This window comes from Mus caroli, unplaced genomic scaffold (assembly GCF_978045245.1).
Source record: "Mus caroli unplaced genomic scaffold, Mus_caroli_1 scaffold_13, whole genome shotgun sequence".
Lineage (NCBI taxonomy): Eukaryota > Metazoa > Chordata > Mammalia > Rodentia > Muridae > Mus > Mus caroli.
In genome coordinates this window covers 51,830,357-51,855,402 of record NW_028227268.1, presented here as the reverse complement: position 1 = coordinate 51,855,402, position 25,046 = coordinate 51,830,357, and the positions used below count along the sequence as shown (strand labels likewise).

Below are 25,046 nucleotides of genomic sequence, written 5' to 3'. Positions count from 1 at the left end.
GACATAGTGGCAGATGCCACAGAGGGGCCCGTATGGCTATTTGGTGTGGAGAGATTCTGTACCTAGACATGCCGTATAACCAAGTCAGCTTTCTAGGGAGAGTGGGCAGGTCTTAAAGAAAAGGGAGTGAAAGCTAGAGCAGAACAGGAAATCTGTCAAGGGCCATCATACAGTTGGAAGTTGATGGACAAATGAATACAGAGGAGACTGAGAATATGATTTATTCCATCAGACATACTGCAATTATAGACAGTTCCACAGAGTATAGCAGTGTTAAAAAGTTTTGCATTTGAACAGCTGACATGAATAAACAAACAGTGGGTAGGTGAAAAACTGCAAACGCGAGTTCTGGTATTCACTTTTTTGAGTCTGAGATGACAGATTTCAGCAGGAACTCTGTTACTGACAGTCCTTAGTCCCAGCCCCTTCATCTTGGTATCACAGCTTTAGAAGGCCTCCAGGCTGAAATGAAATCACCATAGAATTCTCTAGCACAGTCCTCCTATGGACCGCAGCAAAGGAAAGCCCTCAGTCTCATCTCATGGAACACATGAATTCTAGGCCTCCATCTCTGAAGACTTGTGGTCTCCCGTTCCACACAGTCCAAAAACCCATCTTGAGCGTTGACTCTCTGGTGGTCAGTTCTGGTAGCCACAAAACCTGAAACGGTAAAAATGCACAGTCTGCGTCAGCCCCAACTCCTGGTGGGTCAGAATCATCTTGACAAACGTCACTCACCTCCTTCAGCAGCCAGCCATATCCGCTGCTCTCCCAGGTCCGCCAGCTTGATGCTCAGAGTCCTAACCAAAAGAACTAGGCACAGCTGGCTCATCCCGGTGTGACGCAGCATCATGAGGCTCCAGCACTCCGAGCCAGGGTGCTGATTCTCCTTGCGGAACCTTCTCAGGGAGGCCCCAGACTCGGGTCTGATTCATCCTTTAAACAACAGAAGGCTGGACTCTGCTCTACAAACACAAAAATGCTAGGCCCTCATGTCACAAAGTGGTAGGATACAGAGACATCCTGATTACAAACGGGGTTCAATTCAATCCAGGATTATACTAATTGCACTCAATGTACGGGTGCAAGCAGCACAGCTATTTCATTGCCTGCAGCGACTCAGAACCGTCTGATGAACAGTTAGACAAAGCGACAACAAAGAAAAGAAGCATCGAATGCTAGATGAAGGGGGTGCAGCGCGTCTCCGAAACAAAAGGCTAAGCTTCTCATTCCTCTCCCCTCCCCTCCCCTCGACTCTGCGCCCACCCCGTCGGGCCCTGGCCGCTTAGGCAAGCTGCAAATGGATATAGGTGAAGATGCAGGAGGTGATGGAGAAGGCGATGGCCGCGTAGATGAAGATGGAGAGGTGCGGGAAGTGGTCAAGGTAGCAGCCCTCTTCCACTGGAGGCTCTTCTTCCTTGGGCTCTGGACGCACGGCGGCCTTTCGGGACAGCCCAGCGCGGGTCCCCGGAGCCCTCCCACTCGAACGCCGACCAGATTTCCTGCCAGCCGAGGATGCAGACTTAGGTGCACGCGCAGTGTGGCCCTCCTCCAGGGGAGGCTTATCGAACAGGCCCTCGTATTCAGGGTCAGAGTCGAAATACATCTGCTCTGGACCCCAGGGCTTGCGCGAAAAGGGACCTTTAGCCATGGGCGCAGAGCACGGGCTGATAAGCTGCTGAGACTGAGAGGCGAAGTCCCTGCTGGGTCGCAGTGCAGTGGGCGGTGGCCGGGACTGCAGCAGTATTTCTATATCCAGGGTGGGTGGGGGTGATAGGGGCGGAGCCAACAGAGCAGGGGGCCTCTACGGGGTCCGGAGCCTCTCTGCCCAGAACGCACTTTCTCTGGCTCCTCCTTTCCTCCCACAGCCTGTTGCAGAGGTTGGCCAGCCAGTTTCTAGCACCTCGCAAGTCTTGGCGCAGCAAAGTCTATTTCCATAGCAACGAGACTGTCTTGCGGGGGAGGAGGCGAGAGACGTTGGGATCTCTCAGCTAGTAAGGGGGACTTGGCAGTCTGGAAGCAGAAATGCAGGGGGCAAAGCTCCAAGCTGTGTGCGGAGCTTCCCCAGGGTTTTCTTTCTTTTAAAAGACATGAATAATATGAGATCTTAAAATTTGATGGGCACACAAACACATTTAATGAGATGGCGCACAAATGCGCAGTTTTATAACCGAAGGACATTGCCTTGCTGTCTGAAAGCCTCGTACATGAAAACCAGCGAAGAAAGGCCAACTGACAAACTGTTAGCCACTTACTCGATGTATTATTGTCTTTCCCTCACTAACTCCTGATCCCTTTCTGGCTCCAGCATGTATGTTTGTGTAAAGCATGAAAAAACTAACACAGTCTTGTAGGAAAAAAAAAACCAAAAAAACAAAAAAAACAAAAAAAACCCCGGACACAGGAAACTTAGCTGTGTACGAGCTTAGGAGACTGAGGTAGAAGATCAGTAGTTTCCATCCAGCCTGGATGTCTAATGAAGCTCTGACTCAAAAGACAAAACCAAACAAAACTAACAAAAACAACATCATGCGGGGCGTGGTGGCACATGCCTTTAATCCCAGCACTCGGGAGGCAGAGGCAGGCGGATTTCTGAGTTCGAGGCCAGCCTGGTCTACAGAGTGAGTTCCAGGACAGCCAGGGCTACACAGAGAAACCCTGCCTCAAAAAAAAAAAAAAAAAAAAAAACCAAACCAAACCAAACAAACAAAAAACAAAACAACCCCCCCCCCCCCCCCCAGAACATCACAACAAAACTCTCACCAGCCCAGGGTCCGGAAGTAACACAGGCAGGCTTCTCTTTCCCTCCCTCTGCCTCTCTCCTCTCACTGCTATCTATCTCGCCTATTTTCACAATCCTCATCTGCTCCCAGTCTTTGGTGCATCTCACACGTGATTCGAAACCAATCTCAGGGAGCAGCAAGGTGGCTCAGTAGGTTAAAAGCGCTTGCCTCCAAGCCCGAGAGCCTGAATTTGATGCCTGAGAGTCAAATGATAGGAGGAGAGAACTGATGTCTACAAATTATCCCCTGAACTTATCCTATGCTCTGCGATGGGCGTGCGCTCACATATTATACATTAAACATACGTGTACACACTGAGTATTTTTTAAAGTGTTGAAAAAAAGTGTCCTTTCAGGAAAAAAAAATCAATTTCTGAAAGAAAAAAATTACTCCAAAGAAAAAAATAGGAATAAAAAGGAGCCCATTTCTCACTTTTCTTCCCAGTCAGACTCTTTGGTACCTTCAGTACTTGTTGAGTACCACTATCTCCTGGCACCCCTGTTGTGCCTGAGATTCCAAGGCTGGTTGTCAGTCCCTTGTAGGATTTGGGGAGTGCAATCACATGATTCACTGGGCCCTGGAGTTGGAGGAATCCATTGGCAAGCCTGTCAGTATCAATAGAATCGACTCCTGCTCCCCAAGTCATTCTAATTCATCCAACAGAACCCAGGATGGAGGTGTTGATGTGACCAGAGTGTTGTGTCTCCATCTCAAAGCATTCAGGACTCCTTGCAGCAGGAGTGAATCCCACTAGGTCTGGTATCATACTGATGTTTGTTGAGTGAGCGATAGGTCGAATGAGTGACTGGCTGTTGTCAGCAAGAGGCTACATGTTCAGAATATAGCAGCTGCAGATAAGAGCATCCCCTAGGACAAAGAGAACCTCAGCTGTGATGTTGGATAAAAGGGTGGAGGGTCTCTAGAAAATAGTCTGACAGTTTCAAAAAAAAAAAAAGTTAAGCTTCTACCTTAGATATAACCCAGGGGGCTGGAGAGACGGCACAGAGTTAGAGCATGGTGGCCTGCATGGGACTGCACAGTTTCAGGAAATCCAACACCCTCTTCTGACCCACATGGGCACCAGGCATGCACACAGCACAGAGACATACATGCAGGAAAAACATCCATATGCATAAAAATTGTTTTTGAAAGTTAAAAAAAAAGAGAGATAGGACATGAATCTTAGCCCCAGCTGTGTGGCAGGTCACCTGCTGCAGCTTTCTATTGTCTCTCCCACTCCCAGAGGACCACAGATCTTCTACACCCTTCCTCCACCATTCAACCTTTTGTCCTAGCTGCCAAAAGCCAGGAGGTACTCCCTGGAAACAGGCTGGCCACAATGGCCGAGGAATCAGACCAGTACCTTGCCCAGCCATCATTAGATGCTTCCTCCTTCAGTAGATGAGACCCAGAACTACACCATGTGCCGAGAGTGAGAGACCTCTAACACTCTGTCTTAATAGGGATATCTCCAGCAGTCTCCCCTCAGGGCTCAGGGAACCTGGTAGAAGAGTAGATGGAAAGATTGCAAGAGTCAGAGAGGATGGAGGTTACCAAGGAAACACGGCCCTCTAAATACAACAGGACCCACACACACATATGCATTCACAGAGACTGTGACAGCATGCACAGGCTGGCCTGGGTCTGTGCCAGATGGAGTCCCAGCACTGGGACGGGGGAGAAGTGGGCACCCCCCCATCCCTAACCCAGACTCTACCTACCATTGATTACTACTCACAAATGAAAAATTAGTTTTCTCCTAGTGAGTCTCACTGAGTCAACAAACCACTCTTTTATTTTTTTTAAAGTTATTTCCATTTCATGTTCATTTGCTTGCCTGCATGTCTGTGGAATCGTGTCAGAAACCCTGGAATTGGAGTTACAGACAGGTGTAATATGCCATGCAGGTGCTGAGAATTGAACTCAGGTCCTCTGGAAGCACACAGCCAGTGCTCTTAACCACTGAGCCATCTCTTCAGCTCTGAAACAAACCACTCTTAAGGGCAGACCCCATACCCAGCAGTAGATGGTCAACCAAAACAAGTGCTCAAAGCATCTTTGGAAGTTTTTTGTCTCATAATATTTTGTCAAGACTTCTCTGTGACCCTCCCCCATTACAGGTTCTTTGTATATATATCATGACTTCCAGTTTGTGTTTTTATGATTTCTGTGTGTATGAGCATGTCTGTCCTATTCTGGGTTGCTCATTTTTGTTGTATTGTATTATTATTCTTTTTTTTGTGGGTGCAGCGAACTTTATTGATGGTATTCAAGAGAGTAGGGAGGGTTCCCTAGGCCCCTCCTGTTATTATGGGGGTCTGGGATGGAAATTGTGAGGGAGATGCTCAGTGTTGGGGGCTGAGTTGGGAAAGGGACTCCTCAGCAACCGAGGGCCTCTCTCTTGCTCTCAGTGTCCTTGCTGGGGTGGGTGGTCCAGGGTTTCTTACTCCTTGGAGGCCATGTAGGCCATGAGGTCCACCACCCTGTTGCTGTAGCCGTATTCATTGTCATACCAGGAAATGAGCTTGACAAAGTTGTCATTGAGAGCAATGCCAGCCCCGGCATTGAAGGTGGAAGAGTGGGAGTTGCTGTTGAAGTTGCAGAAGACAACCTGGTCCTCAGTGTAGCCCAAGATGCCCTTCAGTGGGCACTCAGATGCCTGCTTCACTACTTTCTTGATGTTATCATACTTAGCAGGTTTCTCCTGATGGCACGTCAGATCCACGACGGACACATTGGGGGTAGGAACACGGAAGGCCATGCCAGTGAGCTTCCCGTTCAGCTCTGGGATGACCTTGCCCACAGCCTTGGCAGCACCAGTGGATGCAGGGATGATGTTCTGGGCAGCCCCACGACCATCACGCCACAGCTTTCCAGAGGGGCCATCCACAGTCTTCTGGGTGGCAGTGATGGCATGGACCGTGGTCATGAGCCCTTCCACAATGTCAAAGTTGTCATGGATGACATTGGCCAGCGGGGCTAAGCAGTTGGTGGTGCAGGATGCATTACTGACAATCTTGAGTGAGTTGTCATATTTCTCGTGGTTCACACCCATCACAAACATGGGGGCATCAGCAGAAGGGGCGGAGATGATGACCCTTTTGGCTCCACCCTTCAAGTGGGCCCCGGCCTTCTCCATGGTGGTGAAGACACCAGTAGACTCCACGACATACTCAGCACCGGCCTCACCCCATTTGATGTTAGCAGGGTCTCGCTCCTGGAAGATGGTGATGGGCTTCCCATTGATGACAAGCTTCCCATTCTCGGCCTTGACTGTGCCATTGAATTTGCCGTGGGTGGAGTCATACTGGAACATGTAGACCATAGTTGAGGTCAATGAAAGGGTCATTGATGGCAACAATCTCCACTTTGCTATGTTGAGAGAAGGCAGCCCTGGTGACCAGGCACCCAATACGGCCAAATCCGTTCACACCGACCTTCACCATTTTGTCTACGGGACGAGGCTGGCACTGCACAAGAAGATGCGGCTGTCTCTGGAACAGGGAGGAGCAGAGAGCCGTATTATTATTCTTCAGATGCCTGTTGTTTGCTAACTAAAAACAGGGAAAGTGTGGATTTAGATGGGAGGGGTGGTGGTGGTGATTTTGGAAGAGTTTGGAGAGGGGAAACCATAGCAGAATATATTGTAAAAGAAATCTATTTCAAAGAGAAAAATAGGAATAAAAAAGATAGGATCCAGTAATTCTTCTCCTAGATTCTACCTAAGAAAAATGACAGCTCTATATGGAGACTAATGTTTAAACATCTACACCAACACTATTGGTAATAGCCAGAATTGAGAACAATTCAAATGACCATCAAATGGTGAATTGATGAGGTTCATCTATACAATTGGAATACTACCCAACAATGGAAAAGAGTGAGCTACTGATACCTGTTGAACTAGGGTAGGTCTAAACAGCATGCTAAGCAAAAAGGAAAAGCCAGGTGATAGAATAGATGTGAAATGTTCAGAAAAGACAAATTTATAGAGGTAGAAAAGAGATTTGTTGCCTGTGGCTCTGGGAGAAATAAAAATGTTAGCTGTAAACAGGCTCCAGGCAACTTTCTAGTAACAGGAATGTGCTTAACGCTCAATTGTGGTATAATCTTTTATGTTTTCCTTCTTAAAAATCCTTTTTAAAATTTTATGTGTGTGGGTGTTTTGCCTCCACCTATGTCTGTGTACTCTGTGTGTGTAGCCTGCAGAGGCCAGAAGAGGGTGTCAGATTCCTCATAGCTGAGTTAGGGATGTTTATGAGACACATTTGGGTGCTAAGGAAGAGCAGAGAGTGCTCTTAACTGGTGAGACATCTCTCCATCTTCTTCTAATTAAAATAAAAACGGTTTTATTTTACTTATGCACACACACACATATGCACACATGCAAGCAGGTGTCTGTGAATATCAGAAGTCAGCATCTTTATTCTTATTATTTTAATGTATGTGTGGTGTCAGTGTGGAAGTGCTACACATGTGGGGGTGCCCAGTGAGTCCAGATGAGGGAGCTGGGTCCCCTGGATCTGGAGTTACAGGCTTGAGGTGCTCAATGTGGGTGCTGGGAACCAAGCTCAGTTCTTTGGCAGAGTGACACATGTTCTTAACCACTAAGCCATCTCTCCAGCCAGAGTCAACTCTCCTGGAACTCACTATGTAGCCCAGAGTGCCATCTAATACATGGACGATCCTCTTGCTTCAGCCTGGTGCATGCTCATATTACAGATGTGAGTGGCCATATCAGGCTGGAAGTACAGTTCTACCTTTTATCACAAACACACTTTCAAAATGGGTGAACGAAGAAATGTGTTGTAGTCTGTGAACTGGTAAAAAGAGCCAGTAGATTTTGAACTCATTAGCAGAATTATTTTGATAATATAATAAATCAGAGAATCATGGCTAGATCCTAGAATGCAGGGTTGGTGCTGGCTATGGTGCTATTCAGACGATCTGTTCCCTAGGCAACAAATGAAGAGGTAACAGTACAATAGCCAGTGTAGGAAGATCAACGACTTTGTTAGTCCTGAGAAAACTGACACCATGGTTGCAGTTTGCTGAAGAATGGCAGTCATAGATTATTTGTGTCTTTAGATGCAATTGTCTTGTCTCTGGGGTTGACCCCAAGGCAGGCTCTTTGCAGAAGGATATGTATTTCAGTGCTCTTGATCAGGGCAAGAAATTGGAAGCAAATTCATTTTCAGAATGAGAGGAGCCTAGTTAATAAAATGAGGCTGCATTTGAGACTGGGGGCATGTAGTTCAGTGGCAGGGTGTTTGTAGGGTGCTGGATGTGGGCTGATGGGGTTACCAGAGAGGAATATCCTGGTGAAGTCTAACAGATTTTTGTGGTTATCTAAATCAGAATAAAAATATTTAATACATGATCACATGTATTAAAATGATAAGAAAATATGAAATGCATTGCTATAGAGGAAGCCTGGGATGGAAAGAGTGAAGATGGTAATTTTCATCTTGTTTGATGGAAAGATCACATGGTGTCTTCATTCTCAATTTTCCAGGTCTTGTGTGTCATTGTCATGCTATTTTTGTGTGTGACAAAGACAATTAGGAGGTGAGAAAAATACAAGTAACAGACCTAATGGCCGTTGTCAGGAGTAACAATACCATGTGATGTTCTGATCAGAGCCCACACACTTTAAGGTCCTTATCCTACTGTCTAGATGGCCCTATATTGTCCAGCAACCACTTGCTCAACAACAGTTGCTAGGCAACTAGGGACAGGGCTGGACTTCTGAATAACATCCTAGCATCAATGCCTCTTCCCATTGACTTCTGAATAACACCCTAGCATCAAGGCTTCTGACTGCCTCTTCCCATCAGTGTCTCTCCAGCTGTGTCATGCTCTTGTCTTCTCAGTCCCTTTTTCCCATTATCCTCCTCCAGGCTCCTGCCTGCCTGGGGCTAACCTAAAAATAGCTCCCAATGGATCCCCTCCACTGTAGAGCCCACCACAGCACAGTCACAGGAACTATAAATCTTCTTCCCTATGGACTTCTCATGATTGTGGGAAATGACCCTTGGTACTATGCATGTCTCCTTCCCACCACCCCTACCTCGTCACTCCATCATTACTTTTGTCTAGAGAAGGTCATCTGAAACCTCCACTTACTCCCCCAGTGACTGCTCAGTTCACGACTGGGAAATGGAGGCAGAAAGACCAGAAGGTCAGGATCATCTTCAGCTACCCAGTGCATTCATGATCAGCCTGGGCTACACTAGACCTGGTTTCAAACAACAGAAACAATAACACAAAGACAGAGAAAACAGAAGTAGACAAATTAACATGAAATGTAGCCATAGAATCCCCTAGACAGGCCCTCCTGGGAACAGCAGTGAGCCTCCTCTGTAAGTGGGATCCTTGGTGTGATTCAGTGCTCTGAGCACATGCATTGGCTCCCTGCCCTAAGGTCTCCCTACCCTAAGGTCTCCCTGCCATGTGTCTTCATCACTGGGGCTAATTTTTCCCCTTTGGTTGGGGTAACAGATAATTCTAGAGGACAACCATATTCAGGAGAGATTAATGCTCATTCCTTCAGAGAGGGCTAGATCTTTAAAAAGTAGATTTGTTCCCAAGAATGAACTGCTAAAAGCATTTAAGCCTCTCTGTCACTTTCATCTTCACACTCCCTCCGCAGTGTTGTAACCGGCCTAGCAGAAGCCATCAACAAATAAAGCTACCCAGCTACCCTCCAGAACTAAGGTGCCCAGCCTCAGGAATTCTGTGATAACAACAGAGAACAGACTGAGTCACCATGGGAAAGCCACTGTGAGTCTCAGGCATCTGGGCAATATGCTCAGCTGATGGGAGGACAAAATCTTCTAGCATAATTAGGCTCTTCTTGGTGGTGCTGAGTCTTATATGTGAGTCATCATTGTACACAGCGTTAATGCTGGGCAATCGGACTGTAACATGAGCTGGCACTGGGATATCATTGTATGTGTAGTCCCAATCACTCCCACAGAAGGAGGGCATACCCCACTGCAAAACACTCGGAGTCCAAGCTGGACAGAAATGTGATAGGCTGCCTCAGAGATGGCAAGTTTCCTGTTTTAAAATGTCCAGGAAAGGTAGCCACCTTTCTGTGGTTTTTTTTTTTAACAGCTTTATTATATTTTTATATAGCATTGTTATATAGCTCTGGAGGCTAGCTAGGTAGCTTTATCTGATAATGGCTTCTGCTAAGCCAATTGGAAGGAGAGAGTCTGTACCAAAGGCCAGCAGTGTGAGGGACATAGAAGCGACAGAGGAGGTCGGATGCTTATAACGATTCACTCCCAGGATCTCACACAGTACTCTGAGAGCTACCCCTCTCCAGAGAATTCTACGAATAGGATTTTGTATAACTGGAATCACAGGGTGAACAATCATATCTCTTCTAGCATCTTACCTAATATTAATATTATTAATATTACCTTTTCAAAATTGTTACGCTTTTAAAAATGATTTATTTTTATTTCATGTGCCTTGGTGTTTTGTCTGCATGCTTGACTATGAGAGGGTGTTAGCTCTCTTGGAACTTGAATTATATAGACAGTTATAAACTGCCATCTGGGTGCTGGGAATTGAATCCGTGTCCTCTGGCAGAGCAGCCAGGGCTCTTAGCCACTGAGCTGTCTCCCTAGTCCGTTTATGCCATTTTTCAGTAGTTTAGTTTTTTTTCTTCCCAACACTTCTTAAAATTAATTATTTGGGAGTTACACCCCAATCACACTTGCTTCCCAGTCCACACTCCCACCCTCGAACCCTCAGTGGCTTATTTTTTAATTGCTAATTTTAATTTTAATGTAGTATTCTGCCATATGCACATCACCATAATGTGGTTTTATATTTATCTGTTAGTGGGTTTTGGGTTATTTCTAGAATTAAAAAATAATTCACTTATTTATATTTCATGTGTATTGGTGTTTTGCCAGCATGCATGTCTGTGCGGAGGTGTGATTTACAGTTTTGACCTGCCATGTGGGGTGCTGGGAATTGAACCCAGGTCCTCTGTATCATCTCTCCAGTCTTGTTTCTAGATTTTAACCATTAAAGCCTTAGCTTCTAGGCCACTTGTTTACAGGTCTTTGTATGGACATGTGCACTTGTTTCTCTTGGGCAGGCACCAAGTTATAAAATGGCTTATGTTATCATAATGGCAGCCAGTACCCTAAAAACCCAATGGAGGAGGTACTTTAAGTTTGTGTGTGTGTGTGTGTCTATGAGTGACATTAGTCATAGGAGGATGTTGATTCTCAGTGACACCCTCACTCTTCTCAACACAAAGCCTTACTCTTGGTCTCGGTTTTGGCTCATGCTCCCCTCCTGGATCCTAGTTCCTCCTCAGTGACAACCCTGCTGTTAGCCTCCTTCAGAGTTAAGGGTGCAGTGGTGGCTTCCTTCTGCAAGTGGCAGAAGTGGGTAAGGTCTGAAGGTAAGGTCTGAAGGCCCAACTAGTTGCTCTAAACAGAAACTTTGAGCAGACCCCGACGCTTCTTTTATGCCCAAATGGGAGGATGCACTTTTGGGTTCCCCTCCTTTCCCTGGTTCTGGAAAGCAGATCAGTCGACCTAGCTAGAAGTTCAAGCTTCAGACTTCTAAAGTAGAACCTACGTTCATTAACCTTCTTACCCTCCAAGATGTGGTAGTGTTAGATGCTGTTTATGGAAGACAAAGCCTCGTTTTAGTTTCAGAGAGATTCTTAGTGAAATGTTTCTGGAGGAGTCAGCAGACATCCTAGACTTAAAATGCTATAATAGTGAGGATGGATGAATGAGAGTGGTTGAAATGAATCTGGCCAAGCTAGGGAACAGGATGAGGAAGCATTTGTACTCTTTACGTTTGTCTATGTTTGAAAACATTTGTCACTAAGCTTACTTTTCCATTATCAAAGGCACACACCCAGCATCTCAGTCCTGCCCCTGCCCCCCCCAGCCCTGCTCTGTAAGGAGGGGGGACATACAGGAGATCGGGGTGGATGCTGCTGTCATTGGAATCCTTTATGGGGAGCAGAATGGAGAAGGCTAGCTCACTCACTGGTACAAGTTTCTTTGTCAACCACCTCAGTAGCCACAGGTCCTGTGCAGCCCTAGAAGCCATCTCTAGTCCCCAGAGACTCCATGGGTTTGTATCCCGGAGAAGAGTAAGGTGAATGGAAGAGTTTCTTCATGGAATAGGCAGGACAGTGGTCACTCTTATTGTCTGGGCATGTTTCCCCAGACCTCTCCTGCTATACTGGAGGCTAGGCTTTTTCTGAGGCCTGCCTACAACAAGGAGTGTGTCTGCCATCTCTGCCCCTGCATCGGGGGTTTCTTTGTTTCTTTTGATTGTTGCCCCATTCCTCCCTCCTTCCCTCACTCACCTTCCTCCTTTTCCTTGTTTTTACTGCTTGTCTTCTGAGTGCTGCCAGCCACCACAACCCTGGCATCTACTTCTGACTAAGCCCCGGCCTTCTTCTCCCCCTACTGGTCCAGAAGTGTTCCTCTTCCCAGTATCTCTCCAGCTGAGAGAAGAGTCTAGCTTAAAAGATGGATGGGCAAGGGAAGGGAGGTGATTTCTAGGTCTTAGCAGCTGATAATGGGGCATGAGTTCCTGATAGAGAGTCTGAAGCATGCTCTAGGATACCAATCCTGTGAAAGAAGAAAGCAGGGTACCCCTCCCCTAGATTCTAAGCATGAAGATTTCCCAAGGGACATTGCTCTTTCTAGTAGGGAACCTGCTTTGTCTCATTTCAGAGATGGGATAGAAATGATGGTCCTATTATGATGCTTCAAGTTGGCCCCTTCACATATCTGACTGTAGTCTGTGCTCCTTGAGTGAGGATGGGCTGACTCATTTCTCCTTTGTCCAGACCTTAAGTAGAGACTTTCACATACAGTTTCCTATACACAGAGATGTTCTTTCCCTCAGATGTCTGGGAAAACTAGGGCTGTTGATAAGATATCCTTGCCTACAGTCTAACTCATCTGAACTTTAACTAAGGCCACATGGTTCTCCTCTTGGCCATGTCTCTGTGATCTCCCTCACCCCCACATCTCCTTAGGTACCCACGTTACAACTGAGATCATCTTGACCCCCTTTTTATTTTTTATTATTTTTTTTTTAGAGAAATGATTTGTAATTAAACACTTAAATATTTTTTTTAGAGAAATGATTTGTAATTAAACACTTAAATATTTTAGCAGGCTACCCCAAATGGTTTCTTTCTTTCTTTTTTTATTAGGTATTTTCCTCGTTTACAGTTTCAATGCTATCCCAAAAGTCCCCCATACCCACTCCCCCAATCCCCTACCCACCCACTCCCCCTTTTTGGCCCTGGGGTTCCCCTGTACTGGGGCATATAAAGTTTGCAAGTCCAATGGGCCTCTCTTTGCAGTGATGGCCGACTAGGCCATCTTTTGATACATATGCAGCTAGAGACAAGAGCCCCGGGGTACTGGTTAGTTCATATTGTTGTTCTACCTATAGGGTTGCAGATCCCTTTAGCTCCTTGGGTAATTTCTCTAGCTCCTCCATTGGGGGCCATGTGATCCACCCAATAGCTGACTGTGATCATCCACTTCTGTGTTTGCTAGGCCCCGGCATAGTCTCACAAGTGACAGCTATATCTGGGTCCTTTCAGCAAAATCTTGCTAGTGTATGCAATGGTGTCAGCATTTGGAAGCTGATTATGGGATGGATCCCTGCATATGGCAATCACTAGATGGTCCATCCTTTCGTCACAGCTCCAAATTTTGTCTCTGTAACTCCTTCCATGGGTGTTTTGTTCCCATTTCTTTTTTTTTTTTGATTTTTAATGTTTTTATTACATATTTTCCTCAATTACATTTCCAATGCTATCCCAAAAGTCCCCCATAGCGCCCCCCACTTCCCTACCCACCCATTCCCATTCTTTTGGCCCTGGCATTCCCCTATATTGGGGCATATAAAGTTTGCAAGTCCAATGGGCCTCTCTTTGCAGTGATGGCCGACTAGGCCATCTTTTGATACATATGCAGCTAGAGACAAGAGCTCCGGGGTTCTGGTTAGTACATCATGTTGTTCCAACAATAGGGTTGCAGATCCCTTTAGCTCCTTGGGTACTTTCTCTAGCTTCTCCATTGGGAGACCTGTGATACATCCAATAGCTGACTGTGAACATCCACTCCTGTGTTTGCTAGGCCCCGGCATCGTCTCACAAGAGACAGCTATATTTGGGTCCTTTCAGCAAAATCTTGCTAGTGTATGCAATGGTGTCAGCGTTTAGAAGCTGATTATGGGATGGATCCCTGGATACGGCAGTCTCTAAATGGTCCATCTTTTCATCACAGCTACGAACTTTGTCTCTGTAACTCCTTCCCTGGGTGTTTTGTTCCCAATTCTAAGAAGGTGCACAGTGTCCACACTTTGGTCTTCATTCTTCTTGAGTTTCATGCGTTTATCAAATTGTATCTTATATCTTGGGTATCCTAAGTTTTGGGCTAATATCCACTTATCAGTGAATACATATTGTGTGAGTTCTTTTGTGATTGTGTTACTTCACTCAAGATGTAGCCCTCCAGGTCCATCCATTTGGCTAGGAATTTCATAAATTCATTCTTTTTAATAGCTGAGTAGTACTCCATTGTGTAAATGTACCATAATTTCTGTATCCATTCCTCTGTTGAGGGACATCTGGGTTCTTTCCAGCTTCTGGCTATTATAAATAGGGCTGCTATGAACATAGTGGAGCATGTGTCCTTTTTACCGGTTGGGACATCTTCTGGATATATGCCCAGGAGAGGTATTGCTGGATCCTCCGGTAGTACTATGTCCAATTTTCTGAGGAACCGCCAGACTGATTTCCAGAGTGGTTGTACAAGCTTGCAATCCCACCAACAATGGAGGAGTGTTCCTCTTTCTCCACATCCTCGCCAGCATCTGCTGTCACCTGAATTTTTGATCTTAGCTATTCTGACTGGTGTGAGGTGGAATCTCAGGGTTGTTTTGATTTGCATTTCCCTGATGATTAAGGATGTTGAACATTTTTTCAGGTGTTTCTCTGCCATTCGGTATTCCTCAGGTGAGAATTCTTTGTTCAGTTCTGAGCCCCATTTTTTAATGGGGTTATTTGACTTTCTGGAGTCCACCTTCTTGAGTTCTTTATATATATTGGATATTAGTCCCTTATCTGATTTAGGATAGGTGAAGATCCTTTCCCAATCTGTTGGTGGTTTTTTTGTCTTATTGATGGTGTCTTTAGCCTTGCAGAAGCTTTGTAGTTTCATGAGGTCCCACTTGTCAATTCTCGATCTTACAGCACAAGCCATTACTGTTCTATTCAGGAATTTTTCCCCTGTGCCCATATCTTCAAGGCTTTTCCCCACTTTCTCCTCTATAAGTTTCAGTGTCTCTGGTTTTATGTGAAGTTCCTTGATCCACTTAGACTTGACCTTAGTACAAGGAGATAGGAATGGATCAATTCGCATTCTTCTACATGTTAACAACCAGTTGTGCCAGCACCATTTGTTGAAAATGCTGTCTTTCTTCCACTGGATGTTTTTAGCTCCCTTGTCGAAGATCAAGTGACCATAGGTGTGTGGGTTCATTTCTGGGTCTTCAATTCTATTCCATTGGTCTATTTGTCTGTCACTATACCAGTACCATGCAGTTTTTATCACAATTGCTCTGTAGTAGAGCTTTAGGTCCGGCATGGTGATTCCACCAGAGGTTCTTTTATCCTTGAGAAGAGTTTTTGCTATCCTAGGTTTTTTGTTATTCCAGATGAATTTGCAGATTGCACTTTCTAATTCGTTGAAGAATTGATTTGGAATTTTGATGGGGATTGCATTGAATCTGTAGATTGCTTTTGGCAAGATAGCCATTTTTACAATGTTGATCCTGCCAATCCATGAGCATGGGAGATCTTTCCATCTTCTGAGATCTTCTATAATTTCTTTCTTCAGAGACTTGAAGTTTTTATTATACAGATCTTTCACTTCCTTAGTTAGAGTCACGCCAAGATATTTTATATTATTTGTGACTATTGAGAAGGGTGTTGTTTCCCTAATTTCTTTCTCAGCCTGTTTATTCTTTGTGTAGAGAAAGGCCATTGATTCGTTTGAGTTAATTTTATATCCAGCTACTTCACCGAAGCTGTTTATCAGGCTTAGGAGTTCTCTGGTGGAATTTTTAGGGTCACTTATATATACTATCATATCATCTGCAAAAAGTGATATTTTGACTTCATCTTTTCCAATTTGTATCCCTTTGATCTCCTTTTGTTGTCGAATTGCTCTGGCTAGGACTTCAAGTACAATGTTGAATAGGTATGGAGAAAGTGGACAGCCTTGTCTAGTCCCTGATTTTAGAGGGATTGCTTCAAGCTTCTGACCATTTACTTTGATGTTGGCTACTGGTTTGCTGTAGATTGCTTTTATCATGTTTAGGTATGGGCCTTGAATTCCTGATCTTTCCAAGACTTTTATCATGAATGGGTGTTGGATCTTGTCAAATGCTTTTTCCGCATCTAAGGAGATGACCATGTGGTTTTTGTCTTTGAGTTTGTTTATATACTGGATTACGTTGATGGATTTCCGTATATTGAACCATCCCTGCATCCCTGGGATGAAACCTACTTGGTCAGGATGGATGATTGTTTTGATGTGTTCTTGGATTCGGTTAGCAAGAACTTTATTGAGGATTTTTGCATCAATATTCATAAGGGATATTGGTCTGAAGTTTTCTATCTTTGTTGGGTCTTTTTGTGGTTTAGGTATCAGAGTAATTGTGGCTTCATAGAATGAGTTGGGTAGAGTACCTTCTGTTTCTATTTTGTGGAATAGTTTGTGAAGAACTGGGATTAGATCTTCTTTGAAGGTCTGATAGAACTCTGCACTAAACCCATCTGGTCCTGGGCTTTTTTTAGTTGGGAGACTATTAATGACTGCTTCTATTTCTTTGGGGGATATAGGGCTGTTTAGATCATTGACCTGATCTTGATTCAACTTTGGTACCTGGTATCTGTCTAGGAACTTCTCCATTTCATCCAGGTTCTCCAGTTTTGTTGAGTATAGCCTTTGGTAGAAGGATCTGATGGTGTTTTGGATGTCTTCAGGATCTGTTGTTATGTCTCCCTTTTCATTTCTGATTTTGTTAATTAGGATGCTTTCCCTGTGCCCTCTAGTGAGTCTGGCTAAGGGTTTATCTATCTTGTTGATTTTCTCAAAGAACCAGCTCCTTGATTGGTTGATTCTTTGAATAGTTTTTCTTGTTTCCACTTGGTTGATTTCACCCCTGAGTTTGATTATTTCCTGCCGTCTACTCCTCTTGGGTGAATTTGCTTCCTTTTGTTCTAGTGCTTTTAGGTGTGTTGTCAAGCTGCTAATGTGTGCTCTCTCTAGTTTCCTTTTGGAGGCACTCAGAGCTATGAGTTTTCCTCTTAGAAATGCTTTCATTGTGTCCCATAAGTTTGGGTATGTTGTGGCTTCATTTTCATTGAACTCTAAAAAGTGTTTAATTTCTTTCTTTATTCCTTCCTTGACCAAGGTATCATTGAGAAGAGTGTTGTTCAGTTTCCACGTGAAGGTTGGCTTTCTATTATTTATTTTGTTATTGAAGATCAGCCTTAGTCCATGGTGATCTGATAGGATGCATGGGACAATTTCAATATTTTTGTATCTGTTGAGGCCTGTTTTGTGACCAATTATGTGGTCAATTTTGGAGAAGGTACCATGAGGTGCTGAGAAGAAGGTATATCCTTTTGTTTTAGGATAGAATGTTCTGTAGATATCTGCCAGATCCATTTGATTCATAATTTATCTTAGGTTCTCTGTGTCCCTGTTTAGTTTCTGTTTCCATGATCTGTCCATTGGTGAAAGTGGTGTGTTGAAGTCTCCCACTATTATTGTATGAGGTGCAATGTGTGCTTTGAGCTTTACTAAAGTTTCTTTAATGAATGTGGCTGCCTTTGTATTTGGAGCATAGATATTCAGGATTGATAGTTCCTCTTGGAGGATTTTACCTTTGATGAGTATGAAGTGTCCCTCCCTGTCTTTTTTAATGACTTTGGGTTGGAAGTCAATCTTATCAGATATTAGAATGGCTACTCCAGCTTGTTTCTTCATGCCATTTGCTTGGAAAATTGTTTTCCAGCCTTTCATTCTGAGGTAGTGTCTATCCTTTTCTCTGAGATGAGTTTCCTGTAAGCAGCAAAATGTTGGGTCTTGTTTGTGTAGCCAGTTTGTTAGTCTATGTCTTTTTATCGGGGAGTTGAGTCCATTGATATTAAGAGATATTAAGGAAAAGTAATTGTTGTTTCCTGTTATTTTTGTTGTTAAAGTTGGCATTTTGTTCTTGTGGCTGTCTTCTTTTAAGTTTGTTGAGGGATTACCTTCTTGTTGTTTCTAGGGCGTGGTTCCTGTCCTTGTATTGGTTTTTTTCTGTTATTATCCTTTGAAGGGCTGGATTCGTGGAGAGATAATGTGTGAATTTGGTTTTGTCGTGGAATACTTTGGTTTCTCCATCTATGTTAATTGAGAGTTTGGCTGGGTATAGTAGCCTGGGCTGGAATTTGTGTTCTTTTAGTGTCTGTATAACATCCGTCCTAGATCTTCTGGCTTTCATAGTCTCTGGTGAAAAATCTGGTGTAATTCTGATAGGCTTGCCTTTATATGTTACTTGACCTTTCTCCCTTACTGCTTTTAGTATTCTATCTTTATTTAGTGCATTTGTTGTTCTGATTATTATGAGTCGGGAGGTATTTCTTTTCTGGTCCAGTCTATTTGGAGTTCTGTAGGCTTCTTGTATGTTCATGGGCATCTCTTTCTTTAGATTTGGGAAGTTTTCTTCAATAATTTTGTTGAAGATGTTTGCTGGTCCTTTGAGTTGAAAATCTTCATTCTCATCCACTCCTATTATCCGTAGGTTTGGTCTTCTCATTGTGTCCTGTATTTCTTGGATGTTTTGAGTTAGGATCTTTTTGCATTTTACATTTTCCTTGATTGTTGTGCCGATGTTCTCTATGGAATCTTCTGCACCTGAGATTCTCTCTTCCATCTCTTGTATTCTGTTGCTGATGCTGGTATCTATGGTTCCAGGTTTCTTTCCTAGGGTTTCTATCTCCAGTGTTGCCTCATTTTGGGTTTTCTTTATTGTGTCTACTTCCCTTTTTAGGTCTAGTATGGTTTTGTTCATTTCCATCATCTGTTTGGATGTGTTTTCCTGTTTTTCTGTAAGGACTTCTCCCTGTTTGATTATGTTATCCTGTTTTTCTTTAAGAATTTGTAACTCTTTAGCAGTGTTCTCCTGAAATTCTTTAAGGGATTTTTGTGCTTCCTCTTTATTGTCTTCCACCTGTTTAGCAGTGTTCTCCTGTATTTCTTTAAGTGTGTTATTAAAGTCCTTCTTGAAGTCCTCTACCATCATCAGGAGATATGCTTTTAGATCCGTGTCTAGCTTTTCCGGTGTGTTGGGGTGCCCTGGACTGGGCGAAGTGGGGGTGCTGGGTTCTGATGATGGTGAGTGGTCTTGGTTTCTGTTAGTAAGATTATTACGTTTACCTTTCGCCATCTGGTAATCTCTGGGGTTAGTTGTTATCGTTGTCACTGTTTAAAGATTGGAGCAGAAGCTGTGTTCCACTCACCAGCAGTCTCAAAATCCTGCGGCGGGGGTCGTGGGTAGCTGATGGTACCCCGGTGCTGGTCTAGCTGGAAGAGGCCTGTGGTCCTACTTAGGCCGGTTTTCTGCTTCCCTAACTAATGCAGTCTCTGGTCCTGCGCGCAATTGGATTGGAGCAGAAGCTGTGTTCCACTCACCAGAAGTCTTAAGATCCTGTGGCGGGTGTTGTGGGTAGCTGGCGAGTGTGAGCCGACCCTGCGCCCCAGCTGCCCCGGTGCTTTTCTAACCGGAAGAGGCTTGTGGCCCTACGTAGGCCGGATTTCTGCCTCCCCAACCAAAGCAGTCTCAGGTCCCGCGTGATTGGACTGGAGCAGAAGCTGTGTTCCACTCACCAGCAGTCCCAAAATCCTGCGGCGGGGGTCGTGGGTAGCTGGCGGGTGTCAGGCAACCCTGCGCTCCAGCTACCCCGGCGCTGATCCGGCCGGATGAGGCCTGTGGCCCTACTCAGGCCGGTTTCTGCTTCCCTAACTAATGCAGTCTCAGGTCCCGCCTTGTTCCCATTTCTAAGAAGGGGAAAGGTGTCCACACTTTGGTCTTCGTTCTTCTTGAATTTCATGTGTTTAGCAAATTGTATCTTATATCTTGGGTATCCTAATTTTCTCGGCTAATATCCACTTATCAGTGAGTACATATTGTGCGAGTTCCTTTGTGATTGGGTGACCTCACTCAGGATGATGCCCTCCAGTTGACCCCCTTTTTAAATCAACGAGTTTTGAATGTGTCACTCTAAAGTTAATCTCCAATGCACCCGTGCTGGGAGGAGAGGAGTAGGAGGTATTCAGGACTTAAGGGCTCTGCCTTAGTCAATGGTTGGTGTCATTACCACAGGAGCAGACTCCTGGGATCGTCACAAAAGCCAGCTGAGCCTCTCATCGTGCTCTCTGGTCCTTCCCTGTTTTGCCCTGGGATGTCAAAAACAAGAACTTCTCTAGATGCAGAGCCCACAGCTTTACACTTCCCAGTCTTTAGAGCTCTATCTAGCAAATGGTTTCACTCTTTTCAACGTATCCAGTCATTGGTAAAGTAGCATAAGAAGAACTAGGACAATGACCCACCCTGACAGCCCCTCCCAAATGTCTGCTGAATACTTGTTCAGTGAATGGATGGATAAATTTCCTATGTTTATAGGAAGGCATGTCTGGTAAGGCAGAACAGACAGGAACTTGGGGGACAGATAGATTTCATACTCATAACCTGAAATGTGTCAAACTGGGAGAACATAGAGCTAAACACATTCCTTAGGTGGAGAAGCTGACATTCCTGTCTGAAGAGTCCCTCTTCTTCTTTTTTTTATTAGATATTTTCTTCATTTACATTTCAAATGCTATCCTGAAAGTCCCCTAAATCCTCTCCCCTGCCCCCCTACCCATCCACTTCCACTTCTTGGCCCTGGCATTCCCCCGTACTGAGGCATATAAAGTTTGCAGGACCAAGAGACCTCTCTTCCCAATGATAGCAAACTAGGCCATCTTCTGCTACATACGCAGCTAGAGACATGAGCTCTGGGGGTACTGGTTAGTTTATATTGTTGTTCCACCTATAAGGTTGCAGACCCTTTCAGCTCCTTGGGTACTTTCTCTAGCTCCTCCATTGGGGGCCCTGTGTTCCATCCAATAGATGACTGTGAGCATCCACTTCTGTATTTGCCAGGCACTGGCATAGCCTCACACGAGACAGCTATATCAGGGTCCTTTCAGCAAAATCTTGCTGGCATATACAATAGTGCCTGCATTTGGGGGCTGATTATGGGATGGATCGCTGGGTGGGGTAGTCTCTGGATGGTCCATCCTTTTGTCTTAGCTCCAAACAGGAGTCCCTCTTCTAACACAGGGTGTTTGTGTGTGTATGTGGGGAAAGATGGGTAAGGGAGCACACTGGCTTTCACCAAACATCCTTCTATATCTTTCTCTGCCTTTGGTGGCAACTTCTTCATTATTCCAGTGTTCTGGCTTCACAGTGGAACTGGTGGCTGTGTGTTATCATATGCTGTGCCCAGAGGACTTGACACCCATTTATAAAACAGAACAAAACAAAACAAAACAAAACTTCTTTTTCCTACAAAGGGATTTAAGCAGGAACATTGTTTGATTCTATTTTAACTATTAAAAACCAAATGAAGCCGGGCAGTGGTGGTGCACACCTTTAATCCCAGCACTTGGGAGGCAGAGGCAGTTGGATTTCTGAATTCGAGGCCAGCCTGGTCTACAAAATGAGTTCCAGGACAGCCAGAGCTATACAGAGAAACCGTGTCTTAAAACAAAAACAAAAACAAAAACAAAAACAAAACAAAACAAAACAAAAAACAAACAAACAAAAAACAGAACAAATGAAACCAAGGCAACCTATCTCGTGCCTGTTGCTATGGTTTCCTAGTTTCTTCATGTCTTTATTTGTCTCTCCTGCCATCCCAGGACTATCTCCCCATCCCTGAGCTTTGGACCAGCCATAGGATCTCAGTTTGGGACACCCATTACCATTCTCTGTGACCATCTTGGGATTCTTTTTCTTTAGAGCCTTCAGCTTCCCCATCACCTAGTCAGACAGAGGGCCCTGGTCCAATACAAGGGAAGCCACACTTTCCTCTAGAATACGCTGAGGAACAAGGACTCAGTCACAGTTAGGTTCCCCAGAATTGGGCTCTGAGACAAAGCAGTGAGGGAGCTTATTGGGATGTGTCTTCTGGCCAACACTAGGACAAAGGAGGGAGGGCAGTAGCCAAGGAGAGAAGTAGATGTAGCTGTGATGTGCCAGTGAAGTCTTGGCCAGGTTGTAGGCAGGTTCAGACTGGGATGAGGCCTTTGGAACTATCTAGAGTTGTTCTTTTATATCCCTACATGGACCAGACACTGGATACGAACCATCCTAGGGAGGAGACATGACCGTGGCTGAGGTAGGATTTATTTATTTATTTATTTATTTATTTATTTATTTATTTAATGTATGAATGCTCTATCTGTATGTACACGTGGATTCCAGAAGAGGGCACCGGATCTTATTATAGGTTTCTGGGAATTGAACTCAGGACCTCTGGAAGAGCAGCCATGCTCTTAACCTCTGAGCCATCTCTCCAGTCCAGAAGAGGTGATTCTTATGAGTAGAGAGCATTCTTGCAGCCATCAACATCTCAGTGATGGGGTGGGGGTGTCATAGCTTTGTCACTGAAGGGACTCTAGACAGTTGTTTAAAGAGAACACAGAAGGTCTTGTTCTAGGAGTTTATAAAACAGAATCTTGGTTATGTTTCCCAGCCCTTTTCAGTGCTGGAGACGAAGGCTATGTTCTCACACACACATGCTCTCTATTGAGTCCCAACCCAGGCCCTGGATTCCGTTCCCACAGGCTTCAAGTCCCAGAACTGGTTTAGAAAATGGCCATATTCCCTGGGCCTCCATGTCCATGAAAAGGGTTACTATCACGTCCTCTAAGGTTGTCATGAAGCAAGGACAAGGTGGGAGGGGAAGAATCTTACACTTGAGTGAGGCTGTGCAATGTCACCATTCCTAATCCTATGGGCTATGCTCCCTGTGGAGGGAGAGGAGCCCTTTAGGCTGAAGCTTGTTCCTATCTCTAGGAGGGAAGGAGGCAGCTAAGATTTGGAAAGTACCTGAGATATGCCCTGAAAGCAGGCCTGTGGCAGAGGCCAGCACTGGACAAGCTTGTCAGCGAGTGGGAGACAGTCATGGGCTGGGCTGTTTACACAATTGGTTAGTTCAAATTCAAACTTCTTTGTTGTCATGTCCTACTCTGTCTATTCCTTTAGGTTTGAGAGTTTAGGTTTAGGTTTTCCTGGTGGGGAAAGTCATGAGCCATAGGTTTCCTGAACCCTCTCTGCCAAGTGAAAGAGCAGGAGGGCTCTGGACACAGGGGTCTAGAACATTCTGTGGTTCCCTGAGTTCATAGCAGGAGGGCTCTGTTCCTCTAGGCTTATGCTGGGGACCTAGAAGGGAGAAGAAGCTGGAAGCATGGAAGTAGAGAAGGGCACACACGAGGGAAGCTTTCCTGGTTTGCATGCCTATCAAGGGCATGGAGATTATTCCACTTCAGCATCACAAGGTCCACTCAAGGCTCCTTTAAGGCTCTATGTCTGTCCAGGGCATCCTGAGACATGGGAGCTCAGGAACCACACAACTCTGAGAGGAAGCATCCTCAGCAGAGGGATTGCAGCTCCTGGGGGAGGGTCTCCCTAGCTGAGCTCAGGAGCTCAGGGGTCTCAGCCCTGCTCCTCTTTGCTTCTTCTTGTCTTCTTCTAATGAGAGAGTCACATCAGGCAGAAAAATCTCATAAAAGAGATTTATTGGAGGGTCCAGGGTGTGGAGGGATGAATTCAGGGATGGCTGCCCTCTGTGCCCAGGAGTAAACAGCAGGGAAATGGACAATGGACAGGGTTTATATAGGGTTTCTGAGGGGGTAATTTTCAGAGCAGAGATTTCCAGATTGAGGATTGATGGGATTTCAAGTCCTGAGCTTGGACAGGTCAGGCATTTGTGGGTATTCCTGTTCAGAAATTGGTGAGGTTTTGTGCTCATAGATTGGTGGTTTGAGTGGCTGATTGCAACCCCACTAATCTGGCTAAGATAGGAGATATTATATAGGAAGATAGGGAGCCCCATGCAGCTTTTCTAGAGAAAATTGTGACAACATTCTGGACTTATACCCTTACCCTGCTAGACCTGGAGTCACCAGAGAACAAGTCAGCAATGATGATAACTTTTGCCAATCAAACAGTAACAGACATAAAGAGTAAGTCACAAAGAGTAGATAAGATACACGAAAAGTCCCTACAAAAAATGTTGGAAAGTACATAATAACCAAGAGTCTCCTGAAGACAAAACAGGCCTGATCCAATGCCATATAAACAGGGGATTCGGCTACAATCTTCCTGGCCACTGCAGCTGACATGAATGTGGAAAAACAATGACAACTATGACATCTAGTGGATGTCAAAGGTAAGAGACCATCAAGAACAGCTAAGCCCAGCTTCCAAACAAAAACCAATCTACATATTGTAAAAGATAGGACATTAGATCAAAGATTGCCCTAAGAACCCTCTAGAAAGATAGAAGGATTGCAAAAGTGCTGAAAATAGAACTAAGTGACTAGGAGAGATGGCTTTTCGGCCTCCTTCCGGAACCCAGGGTGACCATCAAAGTGGAAGGGAGACCTATCAAGTTTCTAATAGATGCAAGAGCTAGACATTCAGTCCTCATAGAGGTGCATGGAAAATTGTCAAACAAAAAGTCATGGGTATAAGGGGCTACAGGCATGAACCAATACACATAGATTACCCAAAAAATTGCAGACCTCTGAGCGGGCTGATCATCCCACCCTTTTAAAACCATGCCAAATGTCCCTACCCCTTTGTAGGAAGAGACTTACTAACCAAAATTGGGGCTCTAATGACTTTTGACCCTGAGGGGATTTCCATCACAGGTAGAGATGGACAGATAATACAGGTCCTCATTTGATCTTTAGAAGGTAAATATAGACTACACTGAAGAACTGAGCCCACTAGAGAAGACATCTACATATGGCTACATGCTTGATGGACAGAGGTATATGGGGACAGTATGATTCTGGGACTGTCTAGGCCTCAGCCTTACCTGCCTACACTTCAGCCCAATGAGCAGAGTTG

At 44.8% G+C, this 25,046-nt stretch overlaps 1 protein-coding gene and 1 pseudogene across 1 annotated transcript; both read right to left on the bottom strand.

Moving 5' to 3' along the window:
• Positions 1-211: 211 nt before the first annotated feature.
• Smim48 (small integral membrane protein 48) lies at positions 212-1,850 on the bottom strand. Its single transcript, XM_029483897.2, has 2 exons — positions 739-1,850; positions 212-660 (listed from the first exon to the last, which is right to left on the bottom strand). The coding sequence occupies exon 1, from the start codon at positions 1,649-1,651 to the stop codon at positions 1,286-1,288; it is 366 nt and encodes a 121-aa protein (XP_029339757.1). The 5' UTR covers positions 1,652-1,850; the 3' UTR covers positions 212-660; positions 739-1,285.
• A 3,309-nt stretch (positions 1,851-5,159) lies between these two features.
• On the bottom strand, positions 5,160-6,114 carry LOC110304885 (glyceraldehyde-3-phosphate dehydrogenase pseudogene; annotated as a pseudogene).
• Positions 6,115-25,046: the final 18,932 nt, after the last annotated feature.